Source organism: Candoia aspera, chromosome 7, assembly GCF_035149785.1.
Source record: "Candoia aspera isolate rCanAsp1 chromosome 7, rCanAsp1.hap2, whole genome shotgun sequence".
NCBI classification, from domain to species: Eukaryota; Metazoa; Chordata; class Lepidosauria; order Squamata; family Boidae; genus Candoia; species Candoia aspera.
In genome coordinates this window covers 56,569,945-56,586,056 of record NC_086159.1, presented here as the reverse complement: position 1 = coordinate 56,586,056, position 16,112 = coordinate 56,569,945, and the positions used below count along the sequence as shown (strand labels likewise).

At 37.2% G+C, this 16,112-nt stretch overlaps 1 protein-coding gene across 6 annotated transcripts in view; it reads right to left on the bottom strand.

Annotated features, from left to right (window-relative positions):
* The window catches only part of ST7 (suppression of tumorigenicity 7), a 111,413-nt gene that overhangs the window by 4,825 nt on the left and 90,476 nt on the right, over positions 1-16,112 (bottom strand). For 4 of the 6 annotated variants that reach the window (XM_063309500.1, XM_063309497.1, XM_063309498.1 and 1 more), the window contains exons 9-12: positions 12,930-13,044; positions 6,765-6,837; positions 5,232-5,334; positions 578-728 (exon numbers count right to left, since the gene is read on the bottom strand). In XM_063309500.1, coding sequence (XP_063165570.1) covers positions 578-728; positions 5,232-5,334; positions 6,765-6,837; positions 12,930-13,044 — 442 coding nt within the window. The remainder of the gene's footprint in view (positions 1-577; positions 729-5,231; positions 5,335-6,764; positions 6,838-12,929; positions 13,045-16,112) is intronic. The other 2 variants (XM_063309496.1, XM_063309501.1) reach the window with 2 other exon arrangements.

Sequence of the window (16,112 nt, the reverse complement as noted above, 5' to 3'; positions counted from 1 at the left end):
TTCCACAATATTTTTAACTTCTTAGTCTGCTTTACAGGCTTGGTGTTCTTTGGAGTCTTCCATCAAAGTACTATCCAAGCCCAACGCTGCTTAACTTCAAAGGTCAAAGTTGGTCAAATGCTGCTACCTGCTGAGCAGCCTCCAGTAAGTATTCCAGTGTCTGGCACTGAACTATACTATTATATTTCTTAGGAGTGGTAGCCATTTGTGGGATTGCGATCACTCTGCAAAATAGGCATTTAGGCTGAACAGCTGCATCTGCGTTGACTTCCAGATCTGTTCCTATTTAACTGAATAAACGTATGGAAAGTCTCCTGACATACTAACGTCATTCTTCTACTGTCCAATCTAGATCAGTCTTACATTAGGTATAGCCCCATCTTTGTGAAAAATCTGTATATGAATTATTATGCTGTTTCAACTAAAAGCATACTCAGGCATTGGTATGATTGAATAGTATTTTGAACTGAGCACAAGGGCCTTTTTATCTTAGGTGCTACCCTGGAAAGAAAAATATTAGCTAAAAGCATTTGGCATTCACTTCCTGCCATTTGCTCTAAGAAAGTGAATTACTTACTGCCTTCCCACGTACAATGTAAGAGATTCAGTGCCCCCTCGACTCTTTTCCAGTGCTGAAGGTGAAAGAAAGCATAAGCAATTGCTTCACTGTCGCCTCGCTTCAAAATATGTTCAGGGGGTAATATTAAGCTTTTCATTTCTAGGAGATACTACAACAGAAAAACAGTAAGCACACAGTTATAACCCAGACATAAAAGGGGAGGATCAGGGTACCCCAGGCTCCCAGCATTGCTCACTGTTCAACTGCAAAAGTTTTATTAAACCTATGTCATCACCAATTGCTTTTGATAATAAATTGCTTACGTATCATGAATACTAAAATATACCAGCAGATGGCAAGTGCCACGTTCTACAGCTCTTTGAGGATTGCAGAAAACAGTAAATAGTTCTCTCTTTAAAAAGATACAGAACAGATTTTTTAAAATCCAAAGTATCATCCCAAATACCTTTTGTCCTGAATTATGTATAAATTGAGTGTGTGAAACAGTATATATAACAGATTGTAAGAAAGTACATTTGGATTACTAGTCTCTCTACAAAATATAGGTCAAAGTAAAATTATGCATACATATAAATTTCGATCATATTTTTTTTCAGAATTACTATTCTATTCTGAATTATCAGTATCACCAATTTCTAGCAATCCATTAATGTTATAACCAGTGAAGAAGACCACATTTAAACCATTAAATTTTTAAAATATGTTTGGTTCCCATTACTGAAAATAATACAAACTGATCCTTTGTTTGATTTCAACTATATTGTAGTGATCTGGAGAACTGAATTAGTGTGTGTTCCTTTTTAAACAGGCCTTTTGATTTTTTAAAGATTATTCTCATGTTTATGTATCTATTTAAAATTCAGAAGGAGTCTGGTAGCACCTTTTCAGATTAACAAATTTTATTAAAAGGCATATACTTTTGTGAACTACAGTTCATTTCATCAGACATACAGAGTGGCTAAACAGATGTACAGTATGATACCAACTGGCATGAGGTGGGAGGAAAAGGGTGGTAGTTATGCAAATACAAGTTACATATGAGACAGATTACAAGTACCTTATTAATTAACAGTTGTAATGTATTAAAAAGCCATTGTATCTGTCAGTGGGTTTTTGATGAACTGAGCTGTAGCTCCTGAAAGCTCACACTTAATAACATTTGTGAATCTGAAAAAATACTACCAGACTCCTGATTTTTGGCTTCCATAGACTAACATGGCTCTAACCCTAACCCTACAATATTTAAATTAAGTATTTAACTGCTTAACATAGTTCTTATCCTACAATATTTAAACTAAGTACTAACTACTTAATTCATACGTTGTTTATTCATTATTTTTATTGTCACCTGGCTTGTTTGTTCAGTGTGGATGGAAAGGTGGCACAAACATTTAATTAAATATTTTTTTGTTATTTTAATTGTACAAATCTCCCTGGAAGTAATTCTTGTGAAGAACAGTTTATAACAGGAAAAAGATTTAAAAAAACAAAAATTTCAAAATACGAAGTATTGAAAAAACACCTAAATACACTACAGAAAATATAATTAAACAAAACAATCCTTAAAGTTAAAGAAATGGAAACCAAAAATAAAGAGAAAAAAACTCCTACCTTATGTATTAAACTTACTAATTTATCAATTTAATATACCGTATAAGGTTTAGCAGGAAAAAGAAATATATATAGGAAGCTTAAATTTTGAAAATCTCAAAACAGAAGCAATGTCTCATACTGTCTTTTCTGTATATATGAATATATAATTTTTAATATGGATAGTTTATAAAATTATACATTTCATAAACATGTAACTAGGAACTTTAACATTACAAACAATAAGTGATTGAAGGTGAATTTCAGTGTTTTCAATGTCTGAAAGGCATATTCATTTTTTCCTTGCTTCTTTTTACCACATACACTCAACACACATGCTGAACATCATGAAGCCCAACTGAATACGCTTTGTATCTGAATGTCCTGTGGTAGCATTTTATATCCACACTGTATTTCAATTTAATCAAATCTAAACAAAGCTAGAACTGCTTAAAAAGTCCCACAATTTATATGGAACAGCACAGGAACAACATGATGTACAGTCATATATCCAATCCCATAAAGGACCTGATTATATTCTTTGAGAAAATCCACCCAAAAAAATTAGAAACCAAATCAGGTCATAAAATGTCTCTGAAGTCTGGATCTGGGTCTGCTGCTGCCAACACAGCAACCTCTTTGAAAAATTATTTGGTTTTCCCTATGCTTCAGATGAGACTTGGAAGTCTCATCTTTCCCTACTACACTTCCTCCCAGCTCCCACTATTCTCAGAAGAGAAACTGGAGGAAATGCACCATCCCTTAAAAGTGGTTTATCCCACTGCTACACAGGCAACTTCTGTTCATTGATCAAGCAGTAAAGATAGGAGAAAGGTCGTGATGCCAAACATATTTGGAAGATGCCACAGCTGACAATGAAGCAGGTGAAGGAACATGTTTAGAAGGGGCTTCCAAATTAAGCAGATTGTAACATGGCAGACTTGCAGAAGAAGAGGGTTATTCACAAGTTATTTGAATGATGTTATGATAAAAGGATAAAACTTCCAATTAAAATGTATCAAAGACAAGTGAAAGCATAATTTCTTGAACTTCTGAAATAAAGTTACAGTCTAGTGCTATACATGTGGGAGAAGAGAAAGTATGAAAAACGAGGATGAGTGGAGAATAAAATAAAATATTTAAGTAGCATTTTGACAGACTGAATTTTTATTATAAGAGCTCCTATATTTTAATGTTATAGAAAAGCAACTACAAGTTATGATCAAAAAACATAAATTAACAGACTACAGAACAGATTGCATTTTCAGAAATACCAAATTTTCTAAATGTTTTATGCTGTATGTGCTACCTCTAGCAAGTTAACTAAGTGAATAAGTGACTGATTATACAGGCTCAGTGACTGTTATAAATAATTAAAAGGGCCTTCCTATGATACCTGTTTGCCAAAGACTTAGGTTGACTAGACTGCTACAGTTCCAATATATATATTTTTAAATCTCATTATTAAAAAACGGATTTTCCTTTTGTTTATTTTTGTAGTAATTTCTGAATACATTAAAGCACAATGTTTTGAACTTGCTGGGCATTGCATACTCCTTACTAGCACCTGAAGTGGCCCCTTGGTTCTTGTCTTATGTCAGATGGGGGGGGGGGGATAGTGTCAGCAATTATTTAAAGAAAAATGGCATTATCAAGTACTTCTCACCACATTCATTCTCAGTGTATTTACTGCTAATATATATGCCACTCATTCCCACAATGCCAGGTGGTTTACAGAGATATAATACCATAATAAAACCTGTTGTGATAACATGCATAAAACTTGAAAAGTCCTGGGTAAAATGATGCGTTTTGAGTCTTCTAAACTGTAATAAGGACGAAATGCAGAAAAAGGAAATAGTGTCAATGAAACATTCTCCTTTTTGCAATATATAGGGCAGCAAGGGCATGACTATACCACGCAATGCAAGAATTTTTAAGGCAGCTAAGAATAAGGACACATAAAAGGAACATAAAAATATCTAGTTGAAGATTTGGGCAGCTGTAATTGGTGCAACAGAGTGGTAAGGGCGGAAGGCAGATCTGGTGGATTGCATTACAGAAGAAAAAGAAAAAAATGCAATCGCAGAGATTATTTAGCATAAATATGTAAAGCAGGTGAGTTTACACATGCTTGCCCAATGCAAAAGCTTCAGGGTCAAACAAACATGACATGGAAACATTAGATAAATGTTTTATCACTTCTTACTACAAACACAAGATTTACTAATCAAAGTAGTTCTCATTTTAGCTCTGACAACAGCTGCCAAAGGGGATTGGAGTCCAGTAAGAGCATGATCTTGAGAATGGAAAGATTTGTGCTCCTGAAAAAGAACTCTAAGTCGAAAATGCTTTGGGCAATTAAAATAAAACTTGACTTCCAACTATCATTTCTTCACTACATTGTTTGCCATATTGTGTCCATCCCCATTTCATTTCTGATCCTGTGATTGTTAAAATGAGGCCACACCCTGCCCCAGTCACATACCCTCAGCCTTCCTGTCTACTGAGCAAGAAGAGAAATGGAACCTTGTTTTGACAACGTTCCTCCCCGAAAAGTAACTTATTTATGGCTTTCCTGTTAACAGCAGTTGGCCAGTGACTGAGCAGATACTCTGGGGTTGTGTTTTCTTACTTCTCTAGCACTCTTAAGATCTTATGAGAGTAAGCTAAGTGTTGCCTAGAACTGCACTGACAATCTCACCCATGTTTATTCAGAAGAAAGACCAAGTGAATTCAGTGAGTTTTATTCCCAACTTAAAGATACAAGAGTGCAGTCAAAAGCTGTATACAGCTTTCTGCCAGAGTTATATTTGATTCAAGGTATGACAAGAAATGTAAAGGGCATCTGAAAAATGGATTAGATTAAGGAATGAGGGGGAAAGATGACAGACGATGGAGGCAAGAGAGCATTTCCTTCTAAGTTAAACAATACTGTGACTTGGTTGGATATTTTTTTCAGAGAAGGAGACACAACTTGACAGTTAAGTTGCTACAAACTATTATTTAAATTCATTTTGGTTCTTATACCAAATAGTAGTAGAGATTCACAACAACTCACTTTTGGCACATGTGGATTAAATTCTACTGCTCTGTGAATAGCTTCTACTGCATTCATTTCTGCTGTGCTTAGACCTCTTCTTGAAGCTGCCTCTGGAGAAAACCTATAAAGAACAAAGAGAAGAGAAACATGAAGGTCAATTTTGGCACCAGACAGAAGCATAAAAGAAGGATCTAAGTCAAAGGGGTCTGTGAAACCAGCCTGAGCCAGTTCCCTTAGCTCTTACCAAACCTCCATGGCAAAAGAACATTCTGAACAACCAAATTATACAGAGGCTACTGATTAAAAATCCCAGCAGAAGTCAAAAGCATGTTTGAAACTAATCATAACAATGTTCAAGCAGTCAAAGTTCTATTTCTGTCTGCCTGCTAATCTAGATTTGTTCTATGTGTCTCCTTTTAAAATCTGGACCGAAATCTCTGGGGGGTGGGTGGGCGGGGGCAGGGGGAGGTGTAGGAAAAAAAAGTGCCAGTAAATTTGTGAATTACATTTTAGGAAGGCTTCAGGAGTTCTCAACCCAGTGCCACTAAGACAAGTTGAGCTGAAAGCCTGGTGCAGCAGCAGCAGTAGGTGATCTACTTCCAGCTGCACCCATTCCTGATCGCGTACCCATACTGAGGGCAAATATTATCTGCCCCAGAGAGTGGAAGATGGGGAGAAAAATACCCAGACCATGCAATCTCTTTCTCACCTCACACCCCACGGCTAACTCCATAGCTGTACTTGGCAGGCAGCCACCACAGGGAAAGCTGTGAGAAACCTAGCCCTGCCCTCCCAAGCTGGAGTCGCTGTGTAGGGAGGAAAGATGTTGCAGTTGGTACTGGCGATCTACAGGACAAAAAGAATGAAAGAAAAAAAATTACTCAGGTCTTGAAGTGCACATACACTACAATAGCAAACTCTCTGAAAAAAGCAGGAAGGAAAGCGGACTTTCCCACGCGGCCTGCTTCCCACCCGTTTGGCTGCAGTCTGGAGTCAGGAAGCATGGTGATGTGGGATGCCTACTGCTTGGGATTTGCTTGCTTCCACCTCTGATCAGAGCCTGGCTCCTGTCTGGTGCTGTACTTCGGCAGCAGCCTGGTGAGAGGGCCAACCACCTTGCAGAGCTGCAGAGTTATGTTTTACATATGAGTTCAAAGGGCATCACTTGCCTGCCAGGAATTCTTATGCAGTAAGCTCTTGGTCTATCTGCCTCAAACAGAGTTTAGCCCCTTCCCAGTCCAACACCATAGTTACCATTCTGCTGGTAAAGCTACGTTGCCAGAATTAAATTTACGGCATTTAAACTTCTTTTGCTTGCAGAAAGAAAGCGGCTAACAATACCACCTTGAATCTGCTTTTAATTCCCGATTAAACAATATGGAATTCATTGTTATCCCCACAGTACCATTCTTGGTAGTAAGCATATTGCAGACTTATGGCAGGCCTAATGTTTTCCTGCCAGGATGAATAGCCTTCAGCTATGAAAAATGTTAAATGTTTGCCAAGTTTATAGAGTCAAATCTGAGCAGACAGGAATTCTTCCAGACTTACTTGTCAGAGACAGCTCTGGCTTTGAGAAGGGCAGCTGTGTAGCATATTGTTGCTGATTTTGGTAAACTTATATCTGTTGGAAAGAAAATAAAAATAAAAACGCATGACTCTTCTATGTTTGCACTGAGGATGGGTCATGTGCAAGTGGGCTAGACAAAATGAAACGATAAAGAAAGAATAAAACATAGAAAGGTATGAATACTCAGTAGAAGCTATTTCGATGAAATGATAAAAACATTCATGAACTGTATTAGCAAAGGGTTTGCAACTAAATGTTTCTCCATAAGCTGAAGTGTGTTTCTGTATTAGAACGTAATCTACATTTTCTACTGCTAATGGCTAAAACATGGTATATTCTCAAGGAACCAAATTCTGGAGTTATTGTTATTTTATGCTTTTATTACCATACAGTACTGGAAAACAAATGCTGTTTTTGTATTTTTATACCATGAAGAAGCATTCAGGATCATAACTTTGGTCTTGAACCTGACCTTATTAAATGCTAAGGTAGGTAGTATGAACATATTTGCCCAGATATTAGACAGTTTGTTGGTTCACTGAATAATGTTTATCCAGTAATTAGTTATCATTCTCCAACACAAGAGCACAAAATTCCCACTCAGTGTAGCCAAAGAAAAGGACCAAATTTGGGAAGGCTGCAGCATTGTATTTATCTTTTCATAACTTTGGTCCACCATTTTCAGATGTGTTATGGATGAAGGTAGGTAAAGGTTTCCCTTGACATTAAGTCCAGTCGTGTCCGACTCTAGGGGGCGGTGCTCATTGCCGTTTCAAAGCCGAAGAGCCAGCGTTTGTCTGTAGACACTTCCGTGGTCATGTGGCCGGCATGACTACACAGAACGCCATTACCTGCCCGCCGAAGCGGTACCTATTAATCTACTCACATTTGCATGTTTTCGAACTGCTAGGTTGGCAGGAGTTGGATGAAGGACAGTATGTAATAAATGTTTGTTGTTCCTGTGACATTTCTGTATAAAGTAGCGTGGTCTACTTTATAAACCACACTACTGACCGTGTTCCCATACTGAGGGCAAATATCATCACCAGAGACAGAAGGGAAAAACAGCCAGAGAAGCAAGCAGAGGTCAATCAAGAGACCGTTTTTCCATTTACCAAAGCAGAATAAGGTTAATCAATCTCAAACCACCAATACTTAAAACAGTGTTTCTCAACCTTGGCAGCTTTAAGATGTGTAGACTTCAACTCCCACAATTCCTCAGCTGGCTGGGGAATTCTGGGAGTTGAAGTCCACACATCTTAAAGCTGCCAAGGGTGAAAACACTGACTTAGAAGGTTTAGTCCTTGAATCAAACCATCCAATTTGTGCATCCAAACTGCTGTAACTTCACTGCAGTTGCCTTTATTATTTATTTAACCAACTGATATTCTGCTCTTTTCATATTTGCAGCAACTGGACAAGATAAATGCCCAGTTACCATCACTGAACTCCTAAAAGACTCAAGCAAACCGAGTAACCACAAAAGTGCGCAGATAAAAACAAAGACAACCAACAGAGAGAAACAAGCAGCTTCCAGATTCAGAACTCAAACGGCATGGCAAACGCTACCAAACGTTACATGAAGCAGTCCACTCTATGGCATCCCATTGACTTTTTAACAGAACAGTGGTTTGAACTGGAGTGGCACTTCTCCATTTAGTGTGTGCGGAGCCTAATGGTCACCCTTAGCTTTGCCTCACTAAACAAACCAACCAGAAAACAAATACCCAGTCAGGTTTTAGGTTTTCAAAACTTCATTGGGCTCATGGAGAAACCTATTTGATCCACTAGTATTCAAAAATACACATAGAACTTTAAGTTCTTATTTTGTTGTATGGGCCGACAATACCTAAATATAATAATGCAGTGCAGTAATCTTAATCTGGGACACCAGACTGCTAGAACCTATATATCTTGGGATGATGTATGGAAGATCCTGCTATTCATCAAGGAAGGCTCCATGACTCACTTTGCAGATGGGGTGAAGAGAAATCCGTTCTTCCCTGAACCAGATGGGACCTCCAGGATCAACTAAGTGATTTGGAAATTTCTGGACACTAGCTGCTGGCAAAGAATAGAAGAGGGAACTGTTGTCCTGACATGTTGCTTCTGATTTTGTTCTGGCTGGCCGTCATAGGGAACAAGAGGCTGAACTTGAATTTTTTGCAGTTGGGATATTGTATCAGATAACAGAAACAACATGCTAAGTTGTGGCTTTGTATTCATCCTAGACAACACTTACAGTAAAGTTCTTGTAATGTGTTATATCTGGGCTGCGAAAAATTCAGATGACCACTAGATGGAAGTACAGTTGGGGTTTTCAATCTCTTTTTGCTGCCATGTAGAGGTTGTCTGATCTGAAAGACCTAATATTTTAACTTTTTAAGGTTTTAGATTATTTTAGCCATAATAGAGCGTGTGTATACATGGATAGAAACACTGCTGTTGCATTATATTTATTTCTGTTTGTTATGTTCCACCAATAAACCATTTTTAAAAATTGAAAAAAATATAATCCTATCTAAGGATCCCAGGTCTGCATTCTGCTCAGCTTTCCTCTTGAGTAGTAAACAGGCTTTATTTGTTTGTTATGTTCCACCAATAAACCATTTTTAAAAATTGAAAAAAATATAATCCTATCTAAGGATCCCAGGTCTGCATTCTGCTCAGCTTTCCTCTTGAGTAGTAAACAGGCTACTCAAGTAGCATCATTCTACTTTTTAAAACACACCTAGGTCTGGATTTTACAATTGGGTTGAATGGAATCAGGAGAGCTAGTGAATGTAAGACTATGGTTTTTTTCTTTCAGTTCAAGCGGATTTGTCCAGAGAATCCCTACATAGTCAATTTCTCTATAGTGTAACTATGTTTAACCAAAATTCATCTAGAAACACAGAGTTATAAATGCTACCATTCTTTGAAACCCCCCCTCAAAATTTTAGTTTTCCATTTTATTGCATAATTACAATTAGATAGTATTTAGCAGCAGAGCTAAACAGGCTCTTACTAAGGTTAATACATATATGCTGATCTATGACCGAAATAAAGATTGGATTGGATTGGATTGGAGGATAATGCATAACTTGCTTTCAGTAATACTGAAAATAGCTGCTTTTACTGAAAACAATCTAGTTTTATAGTAAGGCGTAAAGGCTAGCTCTAGAGGAGATGGATTATTTGGACCCTTTTGGGATGGATTACATGCTAGGATATGGTACCAAGACCATACAGATTGCTCTGGTGGATTACCTATGGCAAGATTCTTGGTCCTCCTCGACCTCTCAGTTGCCTTTGATCCCATCAATTATGGAACCCTTTTGAACTGTCTCTGGGATTGGAACAGGAAGCATAGCATTACAGTTGTTCTTCTGGGACCTGTTTCAGTTGGTGATGATGGGAAGGGAGCGGTCAAGTTTGAAAACCTTTTATTGCAAGGTACCATAGTGTTCAACTTTCTCTGCTCCACAGTTTAAGCAGAAGCAATAGGTCATCCATCAACATAGGTTCAGGTACCACGATACCCAGTTGTTCATCTCGATTTATTATTCAAATTTAATTACCGCCCATCTCCCCCAAAAGAGGGACTCGGGGCAGTTTACAATAAAATTGCAGGCCAAACAGGAGTTGTGGTCAAAGCACTGTCCCAGTTCTTGGAGGTTGTCAGGATCTGGATGGGGATGAACAGACTCAGGCTCAATCCCTGCAAGATGGAGTTGGTTGTGGGTTCAGAGACCAATGAGTCACTAGTTTTGGACAGGACTGGTTCGCTCATTCTAAAGTACTTTATAATCTGGAAATCCTCTTGAACTCCCAGCTCTTGCTTGTTGAGCTGGTAGCAGCTGTGATGAAAAGAGTAATGATTGTTTATATGGGAGGTTGTTTCTGCAGAGTATTGACTATTTGTATTGTAACTGTATGTTGAGTTAACCTTTCTTATACAATTGGAGTGTTTGTCCCTTAGAGTTGCCTATGAATAAAAATGGCCTGCAAGCCTATGTAATAAATAAGTAGCATGAATTTTATTAAATTTTAAAACCCTGAGTTTACTAAATCTTTCTGACACTTCCAGTGCACTGTTTTGATTTTGCTACAAAGAACCAAGCAAACACCTATTTATAAGCAAATGGTATGTCACTGCATAGCCAATTTATACAGTGCACTTGGCAAAAAGTCAAGGTCAATGGGGAAACAATGTCAACAGTAAAATATCCCCCGTTACCACCAACATAATTAAGGTTCTGGAGTTCAGCGACTGTCACTGTGGCGCCTCCATTTAATTCGTACCGTAAGTTTATGTACCGTTTTTTCTACCCAAAAACCCAGAGCTTCTTTTTCCTTAGAATATTTTCTACTGTAAAAGCAACATCCTTAAGAACAAAGGCAGATAAAATCCTTCAGTATTAAATCAAAATAAATGTCTGACGAGAACTCAAATGCAATTAGGCAGGGGTTCCTGCTCCCCACACTTTTGTGCTGGTGGGACTATCTGGAATTTTGAGGACGAGTTGTGAGCTTTCTAGCAAAATGAGTGGTAGGAATACTTCCAAATGAAGCACTTACTTCCTAAGAAAGCTTATGGAATCCATTTATAGACCTAAGGGGATTCTTAGAAACAGAGTTTATGCCGAAGGTACTTTTCATGATACAAACTCTTCATTATTTGACATAATATACAAGGTAAAAAGTCAAGTGGGGCAGCAAATATAGAGGTGACATGTGGGGATCTCTTTGGACACCCTAGTGCCATTGAATGCCATGCTGAGGACCACAGCAGATGGAACTTTCAAAATGAAAATGCACACAGCAAGTTTTGGAGGAGTCTGATATTTCACAGAGCATCATGTATGTCTGAAGAGAAATATTAACAGAAATGGGTTTTTCATTAGTGGGACAGACACCAAAGAACATCTCAGAAGGCTACTTGAACTAAGAAATGTGAAGAAATATTAAATCAGCAGGTTTAGAGGAGATTGACCTAATGACCCAGTGGTGCTTATGACAGGATCAGTCTCTAGTTTCCATCTATTATATTTTAAGTTTTAAGCCTTTATTTTAAGCCTTTTTTCTATCATATTCAAGCCTGTGGCAGTTCTTTTTTTAGCAGAAACCTCACACAAAATGTGTCATAGTCTGCAGCTTTGTAAGGATCTGTGGACTGAAGTACTAATCTAATGCTGGCAATAAAGATAAGGAATAATGTACTAATTTACATACTGCTCAATAACCTCATTTATATGTCATCCAATAGCAAAAGGTCTATGGGTGGCTTGGCATAAAAATGAATTATCTTCAAGTTTTTAAAAAATGGATATTTTAGATGCCCTCCAAAAATCAGCTATCCAAGGAAGGAGGCAACAGAAAGAGAAACTGTTCTGGCCAGAAACAATCTTAGATTCTACTTCTGTAGCTTCTGCAGTTACAAATTTTGGTGGCTGCAGTATCAACTGCTACTGTTGGAAGAAAATGCCTTTGCTTGGGCAAGTCCTTATTTCCTTCCTCCAAGGCTTCCTGAAAACTCTTATTTGTCCCCTCCTCAAGAGTTTGAACGGCACTTCTAAAGGAAGAAAAGGGGGAAGAAAGTAGTAATTCTTGCTTAGGTACTTCTAACTTCATCTTAGGTTCTGATGAAATCAGATGAGTTTTCTGTAAAGCAGTGTTTGTCAACCTTAGCAACTTGAAGATGTGTGGACTTCAACTCCCAAAATTCCCCAGCCAGCTAATTCTGGGAGCTGAAGTCTAGACATTTTCAAGTTGCTAAGGTTGACAAACACTGCGGTAAAGCAACAAGATGCAAAGTCACTGACAGAAAATATTTATACCTCACAAGGTCACAGAAGAATCAACAAAACTCTGAAGTGGTCAAGAAAAAAATGGAATAATGAGGGGAAGGAGTAATTGTCCTTCACTACCACAACATTTAAAAACTATATATCATGAATTGCATGGAATTATTTGAAAGCTAAAGCTAAACTACAACTTACTGTAACTGCTTAAGAAAACCCTGCAATATAAATAAGAGAAATATAGAACACTGAAATTTCCCTTCTTGAACATCATTTTGTTAGAAGACATTGCTCTCTCTTTTCTTTGTTTTACCCCTATACAGATACAGAGTATCAGGGTATGCAAAGAGCCACTTCACTTACCATCATATTTTGCTAAAACAGCTTGAACATCTGCATATGCTTGTAATTCCAGCAAAGCTTCTAGCAAGTTTTCATGGATGTTGAACATACTGAGAAGAGGGAATTCCTTCATCAGCTATAAAAAAAGAAGGAAAATAGGCTTAGTACTTAGCATGGTCTCTTACACTGCAAATATAAAATTAAGTTATAATTACTGCTCAAATTTAATAATATATCCCACCAGTCTTTGAACTCAGAACATGAAAACCATCCACAGGAGTTTATATTAAACTCAAGAACAGCTTCCTGAAAAACAGTGCACTGAAATTGTTCAGTACAGCCAGTACTGAAGCAGATGGGCTAAATAGTCTAACCTGAGAAACAACATTTTTTTGTTCTACAGCCCAATTTTCTATTTTTCAATGAAAAGAATGGAAAATGGGTGAGCTGGGGTTAACTAGGCTTTCACAGATCATGCTGAAAACCTGACTTGGATCAACTGGATATTCTGAACTGCTGGCAGGGTGGATTTAGCCTTCAAGATAAACTTTCTGTAGGTCCAACTTCTCATGCCTTATTTTCATAATCATTCCTGACAGACAGTGTACAGGGTATGGGTGGGGGGTTAAATTCCATCACCACATTCCTCATTACCTGTGGGTTCCAGAAGCCAATTAAAAAATAAATAGAAAAAGGAAGGAGCAAAGGATTGAGAAATGGAAAAAGCAAGAAATGGATAGCAGTATAACATCTAAGGCCCACCTGAAGGAATAAATTCATAAAACAAACTGCCATTAAAGGATTTGGAGAGACCCAACAAACTATAATTATATGGATGAGTAATGAGAGCAAACTATAACCAAGCTGATTTAAAAAAAACAACACAGGTAATTATCAAAATGCAGCAAGAATATGCTAAATTAAATTGATCCTATTCAAGACACATGGACATTTGCTCTAGCGATATATAACCATCACATATTATTAAGGTGCATTTCTCTAATTATGCAGCAGCAGCTCTTATGTTCATATATTTACTTATGCAGATTGGAAAGAAGCATTTTAATTTTCTTAGCACAGTAAATTGCATTCTCCAGAGCCAACTCGTATCCAGAAAAGCCTAAGACTGACTAGATGAAATATGATTAATCCTTCTTATTCAGGTCAATGTACATATAATGAAATATTCCATTTTTATCATTATTATTTTTAATTTTCCAGGATCGAGTTAGACACTGAAGCCAGCTCCAAGACTTACTCAAATCATGTTCTGCTTACTATAGGAAATGTATTAAAATCAAAATAAGTGTCCAGTCAGGTCCATGAGAACCTTGTATCACAAAGACAATGGGAAGGAAACAACCCAAAACTGGACTGGAAAAGCTATACTGTCCTAACAGTCAGGAATCACGCTGAGACGAGGAGTAGGTCTCTAGTGTTTATTACTGCTACATAAGACAGAATCCTAACAAACTGAAGAAGCGTGGGGAAAACCCAGACATATAAACCCCAAAAGCTAAGGCGGGTCTGATCTGTGTCTCTTTGAATGGCTGCTTAATTCCTCAGTACTACGCATGCGTTTTCCCCCCTGGATAGAGGCCCCCTCCTGCTCGCCATCAGTACTCATGACATATACCTTCTTAAATTGGTTAACTCCAAAAACACTATTTTTCACCTGTTGGTTAAAAAAAAAGTCCAAGATTTTGGGCTAGAAAGAGAAGGCGTATCAGTTTAGTCCAACTCTGAACTGTGGTATACATAGGCTACATTTGAGTAACACCATAAAGCTATGTACTTTTTAAAACTTCCACGCATTTAGAAATCTTTATGTTTGGGTGGTAGTGAGGAGGCAGAGAGAGTGATCAGTGAAAGCCCGTTTTTATTGCAGAAACAGAAAGCCACAATGATCTACTCTGGGAAAAAGAATAGAATCAAATTCGAAAACGTAGGGCATACATGGTAGGTTGCAAATAATCTAATTGAAAGGGCTGCCCTTACTTCATGCAGATAAATTCTGAGACAGCAAATGAAATAAGGGTATCATTGCAAATTCAAAATAATATTTTTTTGTTTAAAAAAAAAAAAAGCAATTTCCATCTCTCTTTTTGAAACATTCTTTGCCAGAAGGATATGACATGAAAAGGATAAGATGGAAAAATGCACTGTCTATAGACTAAGATTTGCAAACCAACAATGGTTTTATCAGAAAAGATCTCCTTTTCAAATGTCTTGCTTATCTGATTAAATCAATTTTGGATTGTAAAACAACCATTTTGATGTTAAAATAAATGGAATAAAACAAGAACACTAATAAGCTTCACATGCTGCGTTGCCACATTTGCCTTTTTTTTTAATGTGGAATTATTTTTCAAAATAACTGAATTACCACAAAACATGATAGCCTTATAGGCTGACAGGTAATGAAACTAAAGTTTTTCTGTAAGAATGACACAATAATAAATTATTTCCTGTACCACTGTTTTAAACCACAAGGAAATATACAAGCTATTTTGCCATCTAGTTTGCCATCCCATTCCCAATACAGGATTTCTTTTCAGGTTTTGTCATGTATTTTGATAGTGTTTTTTTCTACACTCTTACAGAGGGTTCCTGGTCTCGATACACATTTGGTTTCTTTGGTGCTTTGTTTACCACTATGTTCTCTATACCACTGTCATTGAGAATCATAGTTCACACTTTGGCAAACTATATTATTACTCGGAATGTAGATATGAAAGCAGGTGAGGTAGAATTAGTATTTTCCTTCACAAAACACTCTAGAGCAGCCCATCACAACATAGTACTCTTTGGATACTATGGGGAAAGGCTACTTATAGAAGCAGAAACTGAGTTAAGAACGTTAAATGTTAAACGTTAAAGTTAAGAATTAAAAATAATAAAGGCGGGATATAAAATTAAATAAATAAATAAGCTGATACAAAAATACTCTGTTGAACAATAAGAGTAAATTAAGGCATATAAATAACCAGGAACATTTAAAGCCTACCATACAATTTAGCCTTACTGGGCCCATGTATGGTCCTTGTTGTGAGTCAAGTGTTAAAAAAAAAAAAGGTGTGTGTGTGTGTACTAGAATTGTCAATAATTCTAGGAAGCCTAGCCATAGGTTTGCATATCCTATCTATACACATTATTGGTCTAAAGAGAGATAATGAAATTACATACAGGGATGGACTGAAACCA